The 26,269-nt window shown below is 35.9% G+C and overlaps 2 protein-coding genes across 2 annotated transcripts; one reads left to right on the forward strand and one right to left on the reverse strand.

Moving 5' to 3' along the window:
* Positions 1–4,243: 4,243 nt before the first annotated feature.
* Positions 4,244–5,775, reverse strand: LOC129941854 (60S ribosomal protein L13a). Its single transcript, XM_056050608.1, has 3 exons — positions 5,625–5,775; positions 5,060–5,300; positions 4,244–4,674 (listed from the first exon to the last, which is right to left on the reverse strand). Exons 1-3 carry the CDS (start codon positions 5,643–5,645, stop codon positions 4,319–4,321), a joined length of 618 nt encoding a protein of 205 aa, XP_055906583.1. The 5' UTR covers positions 5,646–5,775; the 3' UTR covers positions 4,244–4,318.
* A 5,656-nt stretch (positions 5,776–11,431) lies between these two features.
* Positions 11,432–17,977, forward strand: LOC129941005 (src substrate cortactin). The gene is made up of 6 exons (XM_056049542.1): positions 11,432–11,552; positions 11,608–11,901; positions 11,971–12,374; positions 16,377–16,498; positions 16,567–17,424; positions 17,492–17,977. Exons 2-6 carry the CDS (start codon positions 11,738–11,740, stop codon positions 17,582–17,584), a joined length of 1,641 nt encoding a protein of 546 aa, XP_055905517.1. The 5' UTR covers positions 11,432–11,552; positions 11,608–11,737; the 3' UTR covers positions 17,585–17,977.
* The last annotated feature ends 8,292 nt before the right edge of the window (positions 17,978–26,269 follow it).

Genomic DNA, 26,269 nt, shown 5'->3' on the forward strand with positions numbered 1-26,269 from the left:
GACACACTGAGACTCTATCTACTTTTCCTTTCAAGGAGCAAGCACCTACACCTGCCTAAGAGAACTAAAAATGCTTAGTATAATTTTTATTTGATTAATAATAAGTTTTGAATAACACCTTTCAGAATAGGTAGGTACCAATACATCGCTCATTTATTTTGAGTGCTCTAGCGTGAACTGTGTTAAAGTGTATTTTGTCATGATCTCTTACCTTTCTGTACTGTTTTAGTAGCCAGGGTTCGAACGGATACCCACTGCCACCTTGAAACACGATTTGAAAAAAATCATAGAAAGATTTATCTATATAATACCAAGTAATTTAGAATTTCTTCTAATACTATATCTTGCTTGAAGTTCATTTTTAATACCCGACTACTCCATACGAATGAATCGTGAGTAGCACCCCCATATTTAGCAGAAACTGCAATTACTCGGTACTTGTGATCATTTATCTGTGGAAAATTATATACCAGATATGCATACTCAATTGATTTAAATTTCAGGTAATATCTATATTTTTACATACAATCGTCGTATTTATACTGTGGTATCCCTTTCGATTGTAGAACATTTCTTCGTTCTCAGTTGGCCAGATTAAACTTATTTGGGTGCCATCAACACAGCCAATAACTTTAAAATTGAGAAAATTGGAGATCATAAACATATACCAACATATCTGTTTTCTTTACAAGAAACATGAAAACTCCAAAATATATGTTAATATTTTATACTTGTTGAAAAAGTAACTTTTTGTTTCGTCCTCTTTAAAATCGGATGACCAATTGATCCATTCCGAACAAATTTAATCTTCCAAGGATATCAAGTACTCGCCAAAAACTTTTGACAGAGTACTCTGTGCGATAGGGCAAACGAAATCATTTCCAACTGACCAATGACCATTGGTAATTTCATCCACCCAGTATCTCTAAAGTAGAGCAAAGTCTCAAAATTGGAGGAATGTATGTTAGTCGTGTCCCTGTTTTTATGCGTATATTATCCAACACGTACTTGAAGGCTATTTTACTCAACCGAAATCGTTGAATGAAGCTCTAATTTTTTAAACAAATATTTTAAAACAATAATTACCAACAAATAATTAAAACACATCTTGCAAAGTAATTGGATCCGAAAAATCTCTAAGATTTTTTCTTACACTTCGCAAGTTCAGTAACTCCGAATGACCGAATCCTTATTTTCTTTTTCACTATCGGTCAAAAAGGCAATATATTTACGTATCATTTCTTTTTTTTTCTTTCTCGTGTGCGAACGAAAACTTTCGTTTTTTATGTTACATGAAGCAAATCTTTCGAACAAACGAAAACGTTTATTCGCTTGTGCGATACAGAATGTCACCACAGATGTTGGGTGTTGTAAAAAAAAAATAGCTCAGGATCTTCACTTTACTATTTTTTATAAATCTCTGGTAAGGTCATTACCTACTTCAGTATTGCTGTAAAGTTTTGAATCCTTATATATGTTGTCTGGCTGCAAATACAGCAACGTTTAACTCCTCCTGGAGCATAGGGCAGCAACAACATCCTTCTACCTATCCCGATTCACCGCAACTGACCTCAGCTGTTGCCACGATTGAATACCTTGAGACCGAGCCTCCTTCAAAACTGATGACCTCTAAGTTGTCTTTGGTCTGACCCTGAGGATTCCATTGGACGGATTGTTTTCCTATAGTAAGTATGTAATGTTGTTTATTTCACTTTATCCATACATTAAATTGAATTAGTAATAATTTAACAAATGTGTTGTTATTTCTTTAAATAAAAAGGTTCAACAATGACTTTTGTCATCTGTCGCAATCAATTACAATTTTTTCTAAAAACTTCCCTAGATTTATGATTATTTTTAGGGCAAAAATATAATTAAGATACGTTTCAAATTCTAGTTGTTAAATTCATTTATGAGTTGGCGATAATTCAGTGCTATTTGTAAGTATTTGATGATGCAGTTCCAATCCTTTATTCCTTTTAAGAAATCTGTTATGGTGTTCGTATAAAGGGAACCACTTCCTAATGTCTCTCAGCTAATACATCTTAAAATTGGGAAAGTTCCTACAAAATGTGAAAGGGTCTTTTCTTCGTTTGAATTGCAGAGAGTACAGTTTAGATTTTCAGTTTCTGTCCTTCGTGTTCCATTGAGTATAATAAGCCCTGCTCTTGCTTTCAGTATCCAGCGAATTTTGGAGACATCCCAGTCATCCGAGACGTAAACTTCACCAGCAGTATAATCAATCAAATGGTATAAGCTATGTGTTCTCATTTGTTGTGCTCTTTGCAGAGAATCTAAGTGCTCGCGCTCGATAATTTTAACTGCTACGCCATCCACAACCAGCTTACACAGAGTTTTGTCGATCTCATCCAACTGTTCAACATCTTCCCCATTGAAGCTATTTTTCCAACTCCTAAACCAGAAAATCTTCTTTTCAATCCTACCAGCTTCGCTAAAAATTTTTGCATAAGCACTGAGAACTCCTCCCACATAGTACATATGATATCTCATCGTGTATTCAAAGACAGGTTTCAACTGGCATTTAAGGTTCAAGACATAGTTAGGTGGCACACTTGGATCTTAGAAGTTAATTTAACATCTTTATTAGTGATGAACCGATTCCACGTAAAATTTTAGCTCTGTCTAGCTTGTTCAGCTCGTTCTTTAAAGTGCTCCGTTAGGCTTAGTCCGGAAGTTAGCCATATAGTCGTCCACCTCCATCACTTTCGATTTCTCCAGGTTTATAACAAGATTCTACCGTTCTGTCATCTTATTTATCATGCCTTGTAGTATTTCTGGCTTATCAGCTATACGCGCAATGTGATCCGCATACATTAGCAATCGAAATTGTTTTGCTATATTGTCGTCCGATTTCCTCAGTGTATGGCCTATCCAACTCCATTTTCGTTGCATGATGTCTACGTCCAATTTTTTCTGTCCGGTCCTATTCCACAGCTCAACGTTAGAAATAATTTGCGGCCACCGAATCTTCACAGACAAGGGTTAACGAAAGCTTGTAGTCTGCTAGAGATGTTGGCAGAGAATTTCCATGTTTCAGAGGCATATAACAGCACTGATTTAACGTTGGATTCGAAGAGTTTCAACTTGGTGAGTAGCGATATTTTGCTAGAGTTCCACGCAGAAAAAAAGATTCCAAATGCACTACGGGCTTTGTTTATTCTACTGTTAACATCCAGGTCCGTTCCGCCATCGAGAGCTATCAAACTTCCAAGATAATTCAACTGCTCGACCTCCTCTATGGTACCCTGCCTTAGAATAACTTGTGTTCTTTGGACCTTGGTCATTACTTTGGTCTTATTTGTGTCAATCCTTAAGCCAGCCACCTCTTCATTCAATTGCAGCGAATGACACATCTGATTTAAGCCTGCCGTGTTGTTTGCCACGAGACATATTATATCGTCAGCATAATCTCTGAAGCTTGTCAATCAGACTCCATTGGATACCGTGTCTTTTATTTGTACCCACCTTGGCAGTCATCACATCGTCAATCGCCAGCAAAAACAGAATTGGTGACAAGACATCTCCTTGTCTCACATCGAAGGAGTCGGAAAGTTGTCCATTGTGCAACACAAAACACCTTGCATTGTTGTACGATTCTTTAATAAGAGTGACAATTTTCTCAGGGATTCCTGGCGTTTTGAATCCCTACTATTCAAATATTTAGTTACATCTGAATAATGTTAAGAAATTGTACTTGGTATGCTTTTTTGTAAGTTAAATTGGAGGACCGCAGCACCTTACTATGCTTTTTGTTTGAAATAAAAACATTACAAGCTCGCTGTAAGTACTTTTCAATTATGTTTGCTTATGATATCATTACTACATTACATGTTAATTGTCCACCTCTTAAGAACTCTAGTCAATTAGGGGAAATGCCCCTCCAAGAGTAACACGAAATGTTTATGAGCAGTGTTACCGCAATAAATCCATTTCATATAAATAGCGCTTCTACAAGAATCTGAATCTCTATTCTATGGAATTAATATGTTTACTAAACTATCAAAGCTGGCGTAAGGTCACTTTACACTTGTATCCGAATAACAAATTAGGTATCAAGCTATGCTGCTAAATATCCAACGAGATTCTAATTTTCGGTCTAATCTTGTTAAGCCTAATATTTCTTTGGATAAAGTTTTATCTCCAACTCAACATCATTTTCATTTTAATTTATGTATTAATAATTTTTTAAATCGATCGGAAAAAAAAGAAAAAACAAAACAAATAAAATATGAAAAATTCTTCTCTTTTAATTTATTTACCATATTTAAAAATAACACATTACAGTACGAGATACGAACTAACATTCGTAACCATAAGACTGAATGATCTTGTTGAAGGGTTCGGCTGCCTTTGCAATATTCTCGCGTGCCTTGACCGTCAACTTCTTCATGATCTTGTTGTGTTTCAATGTCACACGCAACTTAGCCTTGCGCTTCCTCTCCAGACTCTTGACAACGTCCTGGTAATGCCATCCAACTTCGCTGGACAGACGACCGACTTGGCAGTATTTACGGTCAGAACGGAGGGTCAGCACTCGCATAGCGATTGGTACACAAACGCGACGCTTCTTGTCGTATGGTGGTGGAATACCATCGAACACACGAAGACGAGCCAAAGCAGCTTGTCCACGCTTGGTTTTGTGTGGTACCATGCCTGGAAAAGAAACGAAAACATAGATATGTTAGTAAAAGGTTCCAAATCACTGAATGTTTCATGTAGGTAACGCGAGTGGGTGCTCTCAGTTCGGTTTTTGTTACATGATTCTTTCAAATAATGTAGGTAAGATGTGTATAACATCATTGTAAGCGACAATGCAATAGCAATGATCTAGTTCGAGTACATACCTGGAAAGAAACAAAAAAAGAAACTTATTAACATGTGTCCAATTTATTAAAACATTTGTTTGGAAGCGATTTTGACGTCAGAAAGATATAGTTTCATGGTTTACAATCAAATAATGTAGGTAAGATAGTATAATCATCATTATAAACAATGAACTGGGCCTCCTCCTTAAATTAAAGACTAGAAACAAACTCACCTCTTACAGCTTTGTAGAAAATCCTTGATGGGGCACGGAAATGGAAAGGACCACGGGCAGGGTTAACGTTACACCTCTTGCGCAGGTAGGACAGGTACTTTATTTTGTTCCTGTAGAAGTGTCCGGAGAGGTTAAGCTCCTCGCATCGTACAACAGCGACCTTGCCGCCTTGCAGCAGGTATTTAGCAACTACAGATGCCAATCGGCCGACCAAATGGCCACGACCATCGATAACAACGGCCTGCAAGTTAAAATCACAAAATTAATATTTCTTGCATTCAAACTACTGTTCCTTTAGAAAATAAAACTATTGTGTTGAAAATTTTCTCTAGTGGTTGGACATTTTCACGAAAAATAAAAATTTTGTAAATGACCCAGTGTACTTGCACGTGTAACACCCCATACAAGATTGTCAAAGCGTGTAGTTTTTCAACATTTTTCCACGAAAAACACAAATTTATTGAAAGTATTTTTTCACAACACAATAATGCTTTATTTTCTCTACAATTTTATCCAATTTGTAGGCAATTTAACATAGTTTTTCTATGAAAAAATCGCGACTTACCCTGTTATTTAAACCAGTCATGTTTAAGAACCGCACGGAAAGAAATGGCCGATCCGAAAGTCAGAAGGACGGAAGTGGGGTTTCGTTTTCAAAGATGGCGAACCGGTTGGAATGAAACTGAATTGAATGAAATTATGGAAACCGCTTGAAATTGGAATTTCGGAACAAAAATCTTTTTTTAATTGTTGAGGTTTTTCTTCAAATTTTAATGAAATCTTTTATTAATTGAATGCAATAAGTCGAGTATTGGGTATAGAAGTTTTCATTAAAAAACATTTTGCAAGGTATCCTATATGGCGATGAAAGATAAAATTCTTAAGGTGTATGCACACTATGAGTGTGCTCTTGCATGTGCAATTCGAGTTACACGCTGAGTTGAAATAGGAATACGTTCAGAATAGAAACAAAATATTATAACTCAAAATTGATCACCGAGTTAATTAAAGTTATTCAGAGCATTGTATATATATTTTCTAGTAAATATATATACAATGTTCAGAGTTCAGTACCATATTGGCTTATATGGGAGAGCACCCGTTAGTCAACTGAGTTATTGAACAATTAAAGTTGCTTAGAGTTGCTGAAATTTGCTTTCAAAAAGTCCTTAGTATACAATGGATCTTAAAGTTTCTTGGCTCTACCAACAAACCAATGATTATTGTCAGCAACTAACTATTTTTAAAAAGAATGAAAAAATGATATATTCGGTTTCCAAAAAAAGGATGCATCATAATAAAATAACACTGGTTGGATAGAGACAGAGAATCAAAAATCCGATGAAGATGATAGTGAAGATGAATATGTCTATCTTTGTTATAAAATATTTGTCTGCTTTAGTGTTGCAACAATTTTTCAAGTTTAACAAAAGCTTTACATTTCTTCTTTATTTTTAAATTGCTTGCTTTACGTTTTGCTTAATATTTATTCAAGAATTGAATTTAAATATCTTTTTAACTGTGCGGTGCAAGCAACTATGTTTTATGTCTCAGTTTTAAAACTTTGCATAAACACTGTATACTTAATTATTGCCACGTTCTCTTTTTAAGATAGCCACTTATGACAGAGCCAAAAATTCAAATGTACCCGAGTGGATCCAAAATCGACCTTGTGTAGGATAACAGAGATGGCTCGCTTTGGCTGTGTTGATCCATTTGGATTTTCAGCAATTGAAAAATCAAAGAGTCAAAGAGCTCGGTTCCGCCGTGAGTGGGAAATCAACGAGCTTAGTAATTCTGTCTGTTTTAAATTACGCAACAGTCCATGTAGAACCAGGGCCTAGTGACTTACAACTCTCAACCATTCCTGTGTGCGAGTAATGTTGTCAGAGATGGAAGGGACCTACCGTTTATATGCCAAATCCGAACGTCTAATTTGAGAAAGCACTTATTCATAACGAGAATTACTCTTGGAAGATTTGTCAATTCCTCGCAAGAGGCAGTACCCGTGAAAAAGTTAATGGTACAGGCAGGGATTGAACCCGAGACCCCATGACATTCCAACGCACAAACCATCACGCTACGGGTTACGGATACTACTAATTCTGTCTGTTTACACAGTCTTATCTCGTCGCCTAACGAACTATCACACGCTATGTTATACAAAAGTTCAAGAAAACAAATTCTTAATGTCCCTTTCCTTCTTTATATATTTTTCTGTGTCAGTTGGCAACTTCTATTATATGCGGTTATGTCGTTATCGGACATGACATAACCTACTGCTTACAAGTTTCATAATTTTAAGATGTTTTTTGAACGAATTAACGGAATTTGTGGTCGAAATAAAAATATAAATACAATCAATGTGTTAAATTAGCTATGGTTTGGTAGTGTATCTACTCCGGGAAAATTTAGACCGGTCCAAATGGCTCACAGCCAATCATGGGCATTACCCGCTCGTATAAGTCTATGTTAAGATTATTTTAGGTTATTGGTTTATTTCAATACAATTTCGTGAATACTTGTATTATATATAGTATTTTATAGGAAGTAAGAAAGAATTGCCACTGGTGCAGTTTCGTGTTTCGACACATATCGGCTTCGCTCTATATTTCTGCATTAATTCCACCTTAAGTTTCTATTCAATTTTGAAAGACTTTTTCAAATCCATTTTAGGCTCAATGTTTTATAATGGAGCTAGCCTTCAATGAAATTAATCTGATAAGATGTTTGAATGGGTATTCCACCGTTTTCTTTTGATTACAAATACAAATTTATTGGCAGAGTTATTTTGTCTAGAACATTATTTTTATATTGTATTTTATGTCCAAAAAACTTGTTCTTCTACTGCTTTTGCGTTTAAATTTCAAACAACTGCAATGACAGATTTCTGGTAGAGCTCGTGGCATATGGTAAATGCTTACGACTGACACGCCAGAAGTATTGGCTTCAGTCCGTTTTTCAACCTATTCCAACTTTTTTCGCGGATTTTGCGAGGTATTGACAAATCCACCCAGAGTAATTCTTTTTATGCGAAACGCTTTCTCAAATAAGCAGTTCGCATTTGGCATACATTACTCTCATATTTTTCCTTGACATATATATCTATCTCGAGATCATTCGTAATGAATAGTAAGAAGTTATACACTTTTACTTACACGAAAAATTTCATCGTTTCTCTATATTGGAAAATGAACTGTGTCTATAACATGATGCGAAAACACCCCTGTGAGAAAACCATAGTATCCAGTTCCCAATTGAAGAAATGTTTACATTTCCCTTAAACTGACAGCCCTAATTTTGTTCACATTTTAACTAAAAATTATTTTTTCTTTTATATTGAAAAGGTTGAAGTGCTCAAGTTTTTTATTTTGCAGTAGTTAAATTTTTCAAAACGAGTGAAATGTATTGTGTGCTTATAATTAGTGAACAAAGTGACAATAGAAATATGATGCGCATTCACAGGCGTCATTTACGAGATACCACTAATGCGTTTGAAATGCCTTAACAGAGATTTCGTGATCTTTACCGCCTCACAAAAGCCACAGCTAATGTTTTGTTAGAGGAATTAAGTTTCTATATGAAAACAGGGGTTCGAAACACCATTATTCCTAAGCCGATTCGAATGTGTGCTGCTTTGCATTTTTTTGCAACTTGGTCCTTTCAAAGGGATATCGGACAAGATTTTTCAGTACCGATCAGCATAACGATGGTCTCTCGCTCAGTAAAAGAAATATCTGTTATTTTACAAAAGTATCTTATGCCGAAATTGATTAAATTTCCATCAGTAGAGGAATACGATGTCATAAAACAAAGGTAAATTTAAATCTATAGCAGGTATTTAAAAAATAAGTTTGTTGTTTTTATTGATAGATTTTACAACAGAGCTGGTTTTGCTGGTGTTATTGGAGCTATAGACTGTACTCATGTTCGCATAAAAAAACCAAAAGCTGAAATAGAGAACTGCTACCTTAATCGCAAAGGATATCATTAAAAAAATGTACAATTAGTAAGTTTAAACAAAAATCTGTTGCATCATTGTTAGATCTTATGTATGATCTTCGCATTAAAAACTAAAAAAAATAATAAAAAAAAACTTAACTCAATAAACAAACTAAAAAGACACCATTCATAAACTTACGAGCTAAAAAAATCACATCTTGAGTTAAAAAAACTGAATAAATTATTAGTTATTGACTTCGAGTCCAAAAGCGCTTATCAATAGATCCAACTTTTTTATGATCGGAACGGACAGCTTTGTACTTCTTATGCCTCTTTTCGTGCTTCTAACTTTTCGTGCATTTCTTTTGCCTCAACTAAAGAACTTTTATGTGAAGACGAAGATTCAGGAAAACCATTTGCCTTATTTGGCTGGTTAAAGTGGAAAACGAAAAGAGTGGAGAATTCTACAAAGAAATCTAGTACAGCTTTCCACTAAAATGTCACTTTCCGTCATCCAGCAGCGTACTGAAAAATGAAAAGCACAGCGAAATTTCTGGTTTACGATTTCGTCATGTCATTTTTGTATGGGAATTTTCGTTTCCCATCAGCAGCGTACTAGGCTTTTAAGAAAAACAAATACGCAATTACACTAAAAAAAATTCTTTGTTTGATTTCCGATCGATCAGTATATAATTTTCATTTCAAATCAAAATTAACGGATCGATTTCAAACAAGACTGTCTTCTGAGCCCAGTTTTCTTTTTCTGTCGAATTTCGTGCGCATGGTGGTGAACTATAGCAAACAGATTATCAACCCAGCATTTAAAAAAGTAATCGCTTACCTCCTTCAGTTTTCTTTTTGAGATAAAAACTATAATAAGAACACATATAGGCATTTCCACAGAATCTTTCATTTTCAACAATTGAATTTTTTTTTTTTTTATTTTGAGGCACATCTATAAACAAAGATTTTCTTGATTGTTTTTCATCTAAATAATAAGAAAATACTTGCGTGATTCATTTTGAAACATCGTTAAAAAATATCCTCCGTTCTGTGCAGTGAATGGGAGATGTGTGCATTGAATAAAAAACCCTAATTTCATACAAAAATTTGATTTTGTACTGTCGTACAAACTTTGAAATTTAAAATTTTCGATTAACGGCTTTTTTTTACTATTGATTATTCGTAAAATTATCATTCACAATCATTTATTTTTCTGTAAGATCTTATCGATAGGTGTGCCGCTAAAAAAATCACATATTCTATACCAATCACGTTTTCAATTCTAAACTTTAAAATGCCATTTTTTATTTTTAAATAGAGGCACATGATCTAATTAAATTTTATTGATTTATTGATTGATAGAGAATAATTTAAGCCTTTAAAATACTACCAGAATCGATCGTTGAAAAAGTTATATAGAGAAAAAGATCAGATTTTAATATTTGTAAAAACGGAGGTACTCTAATTTAATTGCTTTGTACTATTTTTTAAATGGTAGCACACCTTTATTTCGAGGTTTTTCTATCAGTGTATATTATAAATAATTATAAATTAATGATGTTAAGTTGTTTCAAAGGTCGTTGAAATGTTTTTTGTTAATAAAACTTAATAAATTTGCATCTGGTACGCTTGAAATTTGCAATACTTAAGCCTATTTTTTATTAATTTTAATTAAAAATTTTAATCCAATCAAGTTAAAAGTAAGTTATATAATTGAAATAAGTCATGATACGAAAATCTATCCACTTAAAAAGTGCCAATTTCATTTCTAAGGCTTAATATACTGTGGTAACATGAAAGTTAAAAATACTGTGGAAATGCCCATATATGTCTTTGTATATTATTATAACTTCTATACTTTGTGAATTTTTAAAACAAATATGCAAATCGATTTTCTGCTACTACTAGTTTGTAAAGAAAAGCAACTTACTTTTTTTTGCCAACTTTAAGAAACTTAATTAATGTATATTTATACGTGGTTTTTAATTTGTAGAACAATTCATAAAGAAATACACATTTTTTAACTGACCAATTCTAGCGAAAATGACATATTTTTAGAGGATACAGACCTCTTAAGTTGCAGGCTACAAAATTTCGAAAACAAGAAAACTCCCATTAACTTAGTTGCTCAATGAACTCTTTTCCCACAGTAAAACAATTGCTTTGAACGGTGACTTTGGCTGTCTAGAGGATGTCAGGTTCCTAAAGATAACATTTTTTGACACCTTCATTTGATATAAATGTTAGAATTCCCTTAGCAGCTTACTCAATGAATACTGTTTTTTTAAAACATTGGACAAATAATTTTAGTTTAAGACCAACCTTAAAATGAGATTCATCTGAACGCACTCAATTTGTAAAAGAAAATATTTTTGCCAGTAGTACCAACTACAAAACCAAAAAAAGTGTCAATGATCTGTCACACGCTGTTCAAAGAGATATTTTTCTCATACAAAAAGTGAATCATTTGCATTTCTCCTTAAAACATCCTATAGTTTCGTTTAAATTATTTTCCATTAATTTTTGTAAATTGCCACTAGAATAATCTGTAAATAGCCATAAAGTTTGTTAAAGTTATATCGCTTGTATAATCGTATTTCCAGCGATTTAAATAGGATAAGGAGAAGCCATCAGTATAATCGAATGCCACTCCCCTAATCCCTGTCAAAGGCTTATCATCAATTCATTTTTTTAGTACAATAAAAAGATAAAAGATAAATTACAACTTTCATCATGTGGAAAGCTTCTGCGGGTCATCAAATTCAAAACGAACAAAGCAACGACAATGACGACGACTGGGAGACCGATCCGGATTTTGTAAACGATGTCACCGAACAAGAGCAACGGTGGGGCTCAAAGACCATTGAAGGCAGTGGTCGAACTGCTGGATCAATAAAGTAAGTGTTTTTGCTTTTCTTGGAAACACGAAAGAGAGAGTTCAATATAAATTATTATATTTTTTTCAGCATGCAACAGTTACGTGAAGAAACAGAAAAATCCGATCAAGATAGAAAGAAAAAAGAATTGGAGGAATTGAATCCTGGCTACGGCTATGGTGGTAAATTTGGGGTACAGACTGATCGAATGGACAAATCAGCTATGGGGCATGATTACGTGGGCAAAGTTGAAAAGCATGCCTCACAGAAGGACTATAGCGACGGTTTTGGAGGAAAATTTGGAGTGCAATCTGATCGTGTGGATAAATCAGCAGTGAATTGGGATTACAATGAGAAAACTGAAAAGCATAGTTCCCAAAAAGACTATGCTACAGGATTTGGTGGTAAATTTGGCGTACAATCAGATCGTGTGGATAAGTCGGCTTTGGGGTGGGACCATGTTGAGAAAGTGGAAAAACATGAGTCACAAAAAGGTAAATATCAAAAAGTATTCTCTTAGACTTAGATTTATTCGCGATGCTTCAAATAGAAGGTTTTACATGTCTACAAATATTAAAGTGTATAAGTAGGTTAAATGAATTTGATAAGCAAAAAAAGTGTTGCCCTTCTTTTCGTACTACTTACTCATAGCCCAGTTGGGGAATAAATGATAAAAACATGATTTAAACCGAAATAAAAAGTGAATACAATCCAAACCAGTTAAGCGTTGCCTTGATTTTCCCAATCCACAAGAAAAGAACCACTGAAGTTCCGGAAAACTATAGAGGAATCTCGTTTTTGAACTCGTCATATAAGATATTTACTTCGATTCTGCTCAGCGGTTTAAATGAATGGATACACTGTAATAATCTGCTCAGTGAGTTCCAAGCTGGCTTCAGATCGGGATACTTCACCGTCGATCACAGTTTTGTACTCCGCTCGATTGCTGGCTCGTTTCTATGGAGAAATAAGAAACTATTTGCATTCTTCGTTGATTTCGAAGCTGCTTTCGACACCGTGCCCAATTTTACAAGCTTTACCAGTTAGATGTCGCTTAAGTTCGGTACAGTATTGGAAAATTTATACAAGACTACCAAAGCATCAGCGTGGAATGGCCAATGCTGTTCCAAACGAATTCAGGAGTAAGACAGGGCTATGCACTCAGTCCAAGCTTGTTTGCACTCTTCATTGATGATATCGTCGAAGCATTACCAGCAGGAATCGAGTACGCAGGCGTTAATTTTAAAGCTCTTCTTTTCACTGACGACATTGTCCTACTCGCGTATACACCGCAGTCCCTTCAGCTAATGATAGAAAAGCTTGCTGAATATTGTAAAAGATGGAAGCTAGTGATAAATTAAAGTAAATCCAAAGTGATTGTGAATGGCGAAGAAAGATCGGGTGCAAGTCAGCAATGGCACTATAATGGTGAAAGAGTAGAGTTGGTGAAAGAAAACAAAAATCTATGATTCTGCCTTACTAAGAACTTGAGCATGGAAAAACATCTCACTGACAAACTTGTTAAGGCGAAAACAGCTATAAACGTAGAATGGAAGGAATGTTTTAATGATAAGGAAGTTACGCATTCCAGTAAATTCAGGGTCTTCGAAGCTGTATGGGAATTAGTTATGTTTTATGCGGCGCAAGCTTGGGGAGGTCAGAAATATGAACAAGTGGAAAAACTGCTTAGATTTTACATTAAACGGACTTTCCACCTTCCTTCGAGTACGCCAAACTACATGATTATGTTGGAATCTCTATCGCCCTTATTTATAAAAACACTTAAGCTGCAGGTCGATTACATCCCCAAAGCTCTGGATATTCAAAGTTTATCGTCTCCCAAAAAAGTAGTTCATCAAACAATCCAATCCCGAAGTGGATGGTTTAAATACTGGTTAGAACATGCTGAGTAGGTGGATGTTGACCTAAACTACATTAATCTCTTCTCTTGGAAACCAACTTTATATCGCCTAATAGCTCGTCTGGATGAAGCCTTAAGAGAACAATACACGGAGCAAGCCAAAAGCACACTGCACCTGATGGTATACAGTAGACTAGACTACGATCTCCGGGAACGAACCTACTTACACGACAAATATACCATCGAACAAATTTCGTGCATGTTCCGGCTAAGAGGAGAACTCCTTAATCTGACCTATATTCCTCACGGCAATGACTTATCGATTTTATGCAACCTGTGCAACTTGAATGAGCGCTAGGATGTTTTTCCTTTTGTTGGGCGATGTGCGATACTGAGAGAAATAAGAAGACTTATCCTAGGCAGTGACTTTCTTTCAAATACTGCATAAGCCTTCTACAAGAAATGGAAGTCACAAAGTTATATGCATATTGCAAAGAGCACTTAAATATAGATATCAAATTTTAAATGAAGCGTTTTAATCTTAAACTGCACTTTCTTTTTTTGTAATCTATATAAAGCTATAAAGCAGACGGCAATGCCATGCATCATATTGATTGTATTAACCAAATTATTGTTAACAATTTGTGTTTAAATAAAATCAATCCAAACTTTGGATGGAACAACACAAATGGAAGCTAAAACACTATTAGGAAACTTAAAACATAAAACGTTCCTATTCAATGCCAAATTTATTAAGAACAACTTACAAATAAAAAAGGAGACTACGTAAGCTGCACCAAGTATAGAGAAATCAGTCCATTTAACTTCTATGCCGTAATATACGAACATCTAAAATTTAACGTCAACAACCTGATAGATCCTTATCAGTGTGATTTAGACCAGGAAAAACCACAGTCGATCAAATATTCACATTACAACACATCCTGGAAAAACTCCAAGAACATAAAATCGGCACCCACCATGTTTTTAACGATTTCAACACCGCATATGACAGCAGAGCTCACTAGAAATACTATCTTTCAAAAGTCTGTCCAATTACTGGCATATGGTGATGAACTCAGCGTGATGTAGATGGGACTTTTGATGAACTCAGCGTGATGTAGATGGGACTTTTGTGAGTATTGAGGCAGATGCTGCAAAAATGGGTTTAACGGTTAATGAAGCAAAACAAACTATATGCTATCTACTGTCATCAAAAAAGGACCTACAACACCGGTCAAAACGTCACCATCAACAGACGTAGTTTTGAAGTAGCTAAGAAATGTGTCTACCTAGACTCGGCTACGAACACAGAAAACAATACCAGCGCTGAGATCAAACGAATAATTACTCTTGCTAACCGCTGGTTCTTTGGGTTAAAAAAGTTACTCTCTCAAGTAACAAAAGTCGTTACATACTCGTATGAACGTCATCGTTCTGCTATACGGTGCACAAGCATGTAATATGACAAAAGCGGATGCAGGCACCTTGAGTAGTTTAAAGAGAAAAGTTCTTTGGTTTGTCTACGGCCCGTATGCTTAGAAGGTGAGTGAAGGAGAAGATGCAACGACGAGCTGCACAGCGATGAAGACAAAGTCAAAAGGATAAAAAGCCAACGACTAAGATGGCTGGGTCACTAAGAGCGCATGGAAACCACTAATCCGACCTTGAAAGTCGTTAAACCCATGCCCACAGGACAGCGCAGTAGGGGAAGACCGCACATAAGGTGGCGCGCACAAGTGGAGACATCTAGCTAGTGATCGGGCTAGAAGGAGAAGTTTGTTGTAAATAACTTAAGAATAACAAGGAGTCTTCTAGCTAGGCAGAGTAAGCTGTTGGAGAACAATGTCACTAGAAGTACTTTTCGACAAGCACTGAATTACGTCAGTATAGAATCAATGATGTCAAAGTGATTTGATTAAATGAGTTCGACAAGTGTTGTTATGATCTATTAGCCAATAGGCCAAGTTAATGTCGGCTCTTAAAACTTGCAGGGTTACGAGAATGGCCAAATATTTCCAAGCAAAATACCTACATCAGCAAAACGAGTATCAGCTCATCTTGTCTATGTAGATGGTGCTAAGACGATGAAAAGGAAGAGGATACCTTCCTCTTTTTCAGCGAATGCTCAAGCCTAGCAAAAAGAAAAATGACAATACTAAGAAAATACTTTTTTCACGACCTTTGCGAACGTCTCATTTTTCTGATATTCCCCAAAAAATTACGATGGTTCGCGGAAGACCCAACAACTTAAAAAAATTCTCATCAACTTTCCTACACATTACCATTTCCTGGGGAGTTATATGGATCTACACTCTACAGTGATCTGTTGTATCAACCCTTTAAACCTAACCCAAGGTGCATTGAAAATCTCATCCAATACTATAATGAACATTAATTCGTCTCCTTATTTTTTGAAAACTTGTTTGTTTTATAATTCAATTCAATATTTTTCGGATTCAACTTTTTCAACCTTTCCTATATCCATGAACACTCGATTTATTCTATTATGCAAATATCTGACTTATAAAAGCATATTTACTTGTGTAGAAGTTTATTGTCACAACAAAAACCTAATTACTTTTAACTAAAGTTCATGTTTATTTAAATTTTACTTTAAAATATTTAATTTCAGATTATTCTAAGGGCTTCGGAGGAAAATTTGGTGTTCAAGAAGATCGTAAAGATAAATCAGCTGTTGGTTGGGATCATATAGAAAAACCTCAAAAACATGAAAGCCAACTAGATCACAAAGTTGTAAGTTCATAAATTTGTTTGTTAAATAATTTACTATTTTTCAAAAAACAAAAATTTATATTATTAAGGGATTTGGTGGAAAATTTGGAGTTCAAAAAGATCGTATGGACAAATCTGCGCTTGGATTTGATGATGACAAAAATAGCAAAATAGGAACATCCTATACAAAAGTTAAGCCCAATATTGAGGGAGCAAAACCATCGAATCTTCGAGCTAAATTCGAAAATCTCGCCAAAAACTCCGAAGAAGAAACTCGAAAAAGATCAGACGAGCAGAAAAAGATACGCGAAGAAAAAGATAGAAGAGATCGTGAAGAAGCTTCGAAACAAACAGTTGTTGAGAATACACCACGACAAGCATCCGAGGAAGCCCGGCCAATAGTTCGATCGACTTCCATAACGACGGGGCGCACTGGTGGTATTGGAAGTGCAATAAACGCATTCAACAAAATGCAGTCGCCAACAGATGAAAAACCAGCTCCACGAAAGGAACCTATTGTCATACCGCGAGGCGCACCAGAGCCAGTAACTGTACAGCCAGACCTGATTCCTGCTGTTGAAGTGCAAAAAGAAGTCGAACGAGTAAAAGAAGTTGAACGAGTAGAAGAAATTGTTCCTGATACAATTCCAGCTAAAGCTCCACTTGCCCAACAGAATATCGAAGCTGTTCAAGAAGAAATAAAACTGTCAACCGAGAAGGTCGAGAAAGCTCAGCCAATAAACGAACCCATCTATCAAAATAAAGAAGAAGCACAATTGAGGGAGTCACTTCAAGCCCAGAACGTTGAGTCAATATATGCCAATACCGAAAACCTTGACTACATCGAAGATACAGGAATTAAGGCAACTGCTCTCTATGACTACCAAGCAGCTGACGATGATGAGATATCCTTTGATCCCGACGATATTATTACACATATTGAGATGGTAGATATACTTTTATTTTCTCATATTAACCACCTCCTGATACTTATTTGATATTGATTTTTTTTAGATTGACGAAGGATGGTGGCGTGGTATGTGCAAGAACCGACACGGCTTGTTTCCTGCTAACTATGTGCAATTAATTGAACAACAAGAGACATAGACTAGTTGTTAAATTATACATTTACATATACTTCCATCAAACAGAGATAACAATTATTAACTTCTAGACAAAAACAAATTAAAGACTTCGTTAAAATTTATATAAGATAACAGTATTTTGTGCTCTGGAAACGTTAAGACAAAGAGAGCTTTAAAAGTGATAACATTTTATTTAAACTTTTTTTTTACATTTTTGTTTATGTAACTTTTTTTTTACTTTGTGTCCTTTTATATAAAACAAAAACATTCTAGTTTATACAATTTTTATTCTACGTAAATGCATGTAAGTTGACATTTTTTTATTTCTTAAAAATTTCCAATGTTTCAAAAATATTAGTTGTATTTCTTTGTAATAAATTTAAATATACGGTGTTATTAACTACTTACAAAAGTATAGTGTCTTTTTGAATGGAGCTGCGCAGAAAATAAATAAATCATAGAGTAATAAAGTTCAGCTTTCTGTTGAATGAAAAAACATGATCAAGTGTAATTTTGACAGAAGTAGACTTGACTTGATAATAAAGTAGTATTCACATGACCGCGAGAAACGAACTACGAATAAATTACAAAATGTGAGTTTATATACGTTTGAAGACATATTTCCACACAAATTCTTAACAAAACTATAGCACACACCACATATGGTGTGTCTATGGTGCTTGGCTGTGGCTCCCTGTCAAACTTCATTCGCGACAAATTAAAAACTCTCATGTGAAAGAAAAGTCAAAATCGACGAATACTCGTTCATTCGTTGGTCGTTATTCGTGCTCATGTAAATAGTGCTTAAGGGAGATTTTTCTTGAATAACTTTCAAGTCAACTTTCCATTAAAGTTGCCTTAAATGGCAGCTGGCCAATCAGATACTAGAAACTTGTTTAACTTAAAGTCACTTATGTCGCCTGAACCTGTCCACTGTCAGATAAAATAATGTGCAAAAGCGGTTCATTTGATTTCACACTTTCACAGTGCTGCAATTTAAGAGCAAAGAGATTTAACTTAATTGCTACTGATGACGTCACAAACTTCCAGTTGTTCACTCTCTGATCAAAAAGCCCGTTAAAGGTTTATTCTTTTGTTTACCAACATCGATAAAATTGTTGCATATCAAGTTGACACGCTACAAAATAAAGTCCAATTTTTATTACTCTTTCAATTTCTTTCTAAATATTTAAAAAAAAATAGGAACATTTGTATAGCAGAGAAAATATTAAAAGGTTTATAAATTAAATTTAAAGTGATATTCATTTAATTGCTTATTTTAATTTTATTCGGTTAAGGATATTATGAAACCGCTTTCAACCGAAGTGAAGGAAATGCTTGTTTTAGACCTGGGTTGACATTCCAAAAACTAGAAATATTTATTTTAATTTTGTACAACAAGGAACTGTCGTCAGCTTGAAAAATTCTTGAGGAAGGAAAAGTAAGACTTCAGCTGTTGATGACCGCAGAATAAAAATGTATGCTCGAAAAAAACCATTATCTTCGGAGAGAAGCATCAAAGAAGACTTGGAGTTATCCATTACACCAAGGACTATTCAAAGGCGACTGAATGAAATTGGCTTTTTAGAAACTTTTTTGCGAAGAAAAAGCCGAAAAACGGCTAGCTTTTGCAAGAAAGTTTTTATCAAAGCCACAATCCGTTTGGGAGCACGTAATTTGGTCCGATGCGTCCAAATTTGAAGTAAAAATGTAAAAGCCAGAAAACGAGTTTGGTGCAAACCATCTTAAAGACTGAGCCAAAAGTGCATTCAAAAAACCGTCAAACATGGAGGAGGTCACTTATGGTCTGGGGATGTTTTTCCTTCAGTGGGGTTGAAAATATTATTAAAATTGACACTAAAATGACGGGTTCTAGTTACGTCAATATTGTCAGAGAAAATCTAGCTTCTTCTGCTTTAAAACAGTCTCTGGGAAATTATATTTTTCAACAAGACCCAAATCATACAAGCAGAATTGCAAAAGATTTTTTTTGCACAAAACAACATTGAACACCTTTGGTCTATTTTGGATGAGCGTCACAATTTACCGTCTTTTTGGAAAAGTATCCAAAATGAATGGGAGAGAATTCCACCTGAATTTTTAAAAAATCTTGTCTGCACTATGCCCAAACGCCTAGCTGAAGTTATGTAAAATAAAGGCAGAGCCACTCGTTATTCATTTTTATTTACTTTATCAAACTGTTTTTTTAATATTTTATACTATTTATGTTCATATTTTGAATTTGCACTTTATTTTGTCTTTACTTTTTTTTTTGTTATTTCAATATCTTTTCTTTCTTAACTACAATTTCAGTAGTGGTAGTGCCCTACCACTACAAATGAGAATACTTCCAGAAATGGAAAACTCTCAAAAAGCCTTTATAGACAAAGGCGGCAAGCGGCGAAAATCTTAAAGGCCTCTGGTGCATCATCGGGGGCTGAAAGGACACAGCAGCAAACCGCTAGCGTCAAATGGGCTAAAAGCATACTTGCTACAACAAGGTCCAATAAGGACTCTACGTCCAAAAGAGAAAAGTCTCTCGAGGGGGCCGCACCGACACCAAAACGGCCTCGGGTGCACAACACCAGCACCCCCCTCAATCCCATCAGGAAACAATCCAGTTTCAGTGACGTCGCGAAGGGCAAATTCGTGGTTGCGGTCATTGACAGGAGCGATGATGATGGCACAATATCGGCTGATCGTTGGCAGTTGGTCAAGGTTAAGCTCTCGGGTGGCTTTTTGAGCATTTTGAGGGAGCTTCCAGGACCACTTTCTTCCAAAAGCGAAGCGGGTTGGCATCAAGGCCATGTCAAACTCATGGTTTGTGGCGACCAGAGGTCTTGTGACCTATACAAGCTTGCTGTCAGCCGGTTAGGTGAAGTTTGGCCAGGTGCGAATCTCGAGGTTGTCGCTGTGGAAGACATTCCCAGCAGACCTAGAGCCCGCATTTGAATACCGATCGAACCTGCTGGTATCGAGGACATTCTCGAGATGGTCAAAGTTTACAACCCGTCCCTTCCGACGCATATCTGGAAGATAGCCACGCTAGAGGAAGTGAAGGGTCTTTATAGGAGCGCCATTGTGGTACTCAATAAAGAATCCTTGGCTCCTCTAGCCCTAAACGATGGCTTCATAAACTATGGCTTCGAATCCATTAAAATTCGAATCTATAAAAAAGATGAAGTTAACGTGGAAAACGGGCCTTCAAAAACAACCGAAGGTGAACTAGCGGTTGGTGGGCCTGGGACGTCGTCTTCTCTTCAAAAGGAGGGTGACGATGCACCCATGTCCTCTCCAATCGCGACTCCACCCTCTACAAAAGTCGTAGACAGTCCATCCTTAATGGAGACTGAGAACGACCTTAACATGATCCTTCTGAGCGAGGACGAACCTTTGGGTTCATCCTCAGGCTCAGAGGATCAGAACAAAACCATGGTGGAGGTTGATCTGCCTTTTTGTAGCCAAAATGCTGCAGTTAGTACAGATTAATCTCCAACACTCCATAAAGGCCTCGGCCTCACTTCTTCTCCGTCTGGCGAGTAACGGGGAAGACATTGTCCTGATCCAAGAGCCATGGATTGTAGGATCCGTTGTTCGAGGACTCAGGACTCCTGGATACTACACACTTTGTGTGACAGATAAAGGTGAACCTAAATCTTGCATACTAGTGAAACGTAGCATTAATGTATTTTTACTCCATCATTTTAGTGACAAAGATACCACCGTAGCTAGGCTGGAAACAACCAAAGGAAGTTCCTGGCTGGTGTCGGCGTATCTTGGGCATGACCACCTTGGCCCTCTCCCTGGAAAAACCCTGGAGAAAGTCGTCGCTGAAGCGGAAAGGCGAAGGATCCGCCTAATTATTGGGAGCGACGCTAACGCTCATCATACTGTATGGGGCAGTACGAATATCAACGACAGAGGTGAGTCTCTTTTTGATTATATTCTTGGAACTAACCTCTAAGTAAGTAATGTTGGAAATGAACCAACCTTCATAACTAAACTCGACAAGAAGTCTTAGACATAACTCTTGTCTCATATAGTATACACCATATTATGATCTTGGACTGGAAAGTATCCAAAGAACACTCGTTCTCTGATCATAGATATATCCAATTCAATATAAATGTGGATGATAACCCGAGTCCATTGACTTTTCGAAATTATCGGAAAACTTACTGGGTTAATACAGGAACTTATTACAGAGTTTACTAGAACCTGGACTATCTAGTTCTTCCCCTAACGCTAATGAACTTGACAACAAAGTCAATGACCTTACCTCAGCTATGAACAGATCTCAAGAAATTGTTTGTCCACTTATACACATAAGAGAAGACAATGGTGGGCCTCAGAGCTTGACTCGCTCAGGAAGGAATGCGGGAACTTTTCAACCGGGCCAAAGCTGCAAGACTAGCTTCTTATTGGGACTCCTACAAAGAATCCCTAAGAATCTACAAGAAGACACTAAGGAAATCCAAGCGATTTTCTTCCCGGTCCTTCTGTGGCACGATAGAAGAAACTTCTGAAGCCTCTAGGTTACGGAAAATTCTTTCAACTAATCCAGCTATGCCAAGCTGCTTGAAAAATACAGACGGCTCCTGGACAAATTCAAGTAATGAATCGCTGAACTTACTATTGGACACTCACTTTCCTGGTAGTTCTCTTACCGAAACTTGCAACAGTTATATACGTTCAAGTTCAAATACAACATATCCACAAGGTCTGATCACAAGGGATAAGCTACAATGGGCTCTCAACAGCTTCAAACCATTTAAAGCTGCAGGATGATATGGAATAATACCAACCGAATTACAAAAGACTTCTGATATAATTGCACCAATCTTTGAGGCAATTTTTATTAGCTGTCTTTACCTGGACCATGTTCCCTTGGCATGGCAAAGGTGAATATTAAACTGTGGCGCCATCTCCATTAGAGATGATCGACAGTTATGGACTGTAATAGAGTTTGTAGAGACAGAGTCCAGAGATTTGATAGCGGCTTTATTACCAATAGCTTTTTTGCAAGAAAAGAGAGCTACATTAGCCTCGTCTGAGAATTTTAATTGGATTCCTTTAATAGGGAGGGTTTACAAATGGAATTTTGAATCTTCTCGAAAATAAGACCAGATTGGTTTTGTGTGGGTTAACACCCAGTCCACACCGATCAGCCCAAAGTATTAGTCTGTCTAAGACATTTTGTAAGAGTTCTTTTAGGATGTTAAGATGCTTTCCTGAAACTGCTATAGCAACGTCGTCCGCATAGGCTATCACTCTGAAACCCTTCGCATCCAGACTAGTTAGGATTTCATTCACCACTAGGTTCCAGAGGAGAGGGGATAGAAAACCACCTTGCGGTGTACCTCTACTAACGAATCGTCTGCTAGAAGAGTTGCCCAGTTTTGAGTTAATTATTCTGCTAGTAAGCATTAAATGAATCAACTCCCGAAGCGAACTCTCTACATTAAAAGATGTTAGTGCAGATGTGTCCACATTGTTAAAGGCACCTTCGATGTCAAGGAAAGCAACCATAGTGAAGTCTTTATGATGGAGGGAATATTCGATGGTGCGTACTAAAGTATGTAATGCTGTTTCCACAGATTAACCTCTACAGTAGGCATGTTGTGACGAAGACAGAAGTCTTGTATCGATCCGTGCCCTTAAATGGATATCAATCAATCTTTCAAAGGTCTTAAGAAGGAATGATGATAGACATATAGGTCGTAGATCTTTAGGATTGACTTGGGAGCATTTACCTGCTTTGGGTATAAAAACAACTTTAACAACTGCCGGGCCATAGAGACATTCCAGGTAACTGTAAGGCAGATGAATGCTCATTATTATTTATATTTATAATTTTATATTTATTTTATTTCAAACACACAGAACAAATAAAAAACATAAGTTATGAAACAAATTATGACAATGAACAAATATGGATTTTTTTTGTTTATACATATCGTCAGCGTAATTGCTTAAACGCAATTGTGAAGTCGCATTTAAAGGTTTGGCAGTCAAGTATTACATGAAAACCAACCGGTAGTATTTTTTTTATTTTTTGACACGATATTCATATAGAAATCTTTGTTCTAAAACACTTTAATTTTTTAAAATATTTAAAATTTCTTAAAAAATGACTTTTCCGTATACGCTATCAAAAAAAAAAATTTTGTTCTATCCATACACGGACGTCAAAAGAAGGAAATACATATTGCATTTAAATAATAAATAAAAAAAAAGAAATTTCTTTGTTTAAAGTGAAGGAATTAAATGCAAGTTCTCATTTTTCAATAAAAGACATAGTTTTTGAGAAAATAAATACGAGTTTTCTTAGAGTAGTTTTCGTTGAAATAAGAAATAAAATAAATACTTATAACAAAATAAATGATAAAAAGTAAACAATTTGTTTTAAAACCATACAAAATTTATATAGGTTTGGCTTAATTCTAACATAAATAATATTTAACAATAACTATTAACAATTAAAAAATTTGTTGGCACAAAGGGGCCTAACTTTGTACATTGGTAAATAACAAAAATTTGCATGTGTTTAACATGAAATCCTGGTGGAGGTTGGTTGGGTGTTGTGGCGTTCAGCCAGTAGTACTGACTCCAGGCCAGCATAGAAGGAGACGTCGTCGTCGTCAGTGGGGAGTTTGTCCAAGATATCCATACAAAAAAAGTTATCTCGGGTCCGGGTGTCGTTCCTGATTGGTCACCCTTCTTATTAATTGGTTAAGGTATGGCTGGTGACTTTGGTGATTATTTTCTTTGTTTCCTGTGCAAGGAACTGGTCGAGTGGCTTGATTTTAGCTTCTTCGTAGACTCTTCGATTGCTATAGTGCTTCTGTCGCTGAAGGTCGAATTGTAGATCAGTGCTTAACTTCCTCTCGAAGACTAAGTTTTTCTATTCCAGTTTTTGATATGGTGAAGAATATCGGAAAACTGTAGGAGTAGGTGATAACCGGTTTTAAGAGCTGTTTGTATATCAACAGTTTCGTTGGTTTACTCAATCCTGCTTTCTTCTTCAAGAGAGGATGAATTCGATGGAGTGCGATTTTGGCTTTCGTTATCACAGCCTTAGATTGTGGATTGAATCGCAGCAGCTCATTGAAATCTATTCTCAGGTATTTGGCGTTCTTCTTGGCTTTAATCTTTGATCCATCTGGAAACGTCAGAACAAGGTTTCGGGCCACTGCCGCCTATCTACCCTTTCTACAGCGGCTAATATTGGTGACGGGTCTCCGGAAACACATTCATTCCGATTTGGAGGTGTTTATCCTTATTCCCCACGGGTAGTACTCGTAGAGTCTTCCTATGTGTGCTTCTACTCTTCGGGCTGCGATTGTAGGAAACATGGAGGACGAATAGGTGAGTGAACAGAAGGTTCTCACAATCCGCTGGCACTAGCTGGTCAGATGCCATCAGGCTGTAGAGGAACGTCCCAAGTTATGATCCTTAGGCAACTCCAGACTTTACGTCTTTAATCGTTGATTTGCAACGGTCGATTTCTACGAAAAAGTTTCTGAAAGACAGAAAACAACATTTTTATTATTGGATGTGGGATATTAAAAATTCGGAGCTTACGGATGAGGGCCTCAATTCTCGACATCCAGAGAGCATCCAACTGAGGTTCGCTATTGAGAGCGGCGGACTGAAACTTTAGAAATTGAGTGAGCTTGTCGGAATCTAAACTGCATGTCGGAATGTTCGTTGCAAAAAGAAAAACTCAATGACTCCAACCATTTTATACATTTTTGTTTATAACAAAAAAAATAAAAATCAGTATAACAAAATAACATAATTAGTAGAATTTTTATTTCAATTATTTAAAAAGAGCTTCAAAATGTTTGTAAAATATAAAAGGATACGAACTTTTTATATCTTTAATTTGGTCGTTTGATATATTTTTTTTTTGTGAATTGTATTAAAATTTTTTCTCTAGCATTTGTTTTGAAAGATAGTTGAAAAAAGTGTTGATTCCCTTATTTAATACATTTTATTTTGGAAAAGTGCATAGCTGAAAAATTTAAGTGATTTGCTTTGACAGTGCATGCTTTGAAAACTGATGGTTGCATCTGAATTAATTTTAGAGTCACCTTCTTATAGAGTATGTATTTGCTTTATAAGTGCTAATGGACTAATTCGTGTTTTGTTGGAAAATCTATCCATAGTATAATAGGATTTTAAACGAATAACAAAAACAATATCCATAGTATGAATAACACCGATAAAAGTTCGAGTAGAATCTTACTATGGATGGGTTTTTGACATTTATACAAGATTTTGTTCTCAATTGTTAGTGCGATTGATGTTGCATTTGTATCTCGATGGCTGTGTTGGTTGAGTAGTTGTGCATTTGGAATCATGTGTGTTTTCCATTGGGAATAACTGTTGATATTATTTAGTTTTGTAAGTGAAAATGGACTAAATGGGCTTATTTTGCAAGAGAAAACTAGAGCAAAGATAAATAAGTTTTGCTATGTTTCCACCAAAGGTATAAACCTCAGTTTAGATTAAATAAATCTTTTTCCACCGCACAAGAAGATTTAAAAATGATTAAGTTTGACAGCTCTTTCCAAAATGCAAATACAGTTTCGATGTGTGAAGTGCAAGGAAGATAGTTTGATTCGTTTTAAACAATGAAGAACTGAATACTTCAGCACCATATAAGAATACCTACTCCATGTCAATTTTGTTTTTTGTAATT

Source organism: Eupeodes corollae, chromosome 1, assembly GCF_945859685.1.
Source record: "Eupeodes corollae chromosome 1, idEupCoro1.1, whole genome shotgun sequence".
Lineage (NCBI taxonomy): Eukaryota > Metazoa > Arthropoda > Insecta > Diptera > Syrphidae > Eupeodes > Eupeodes corollae.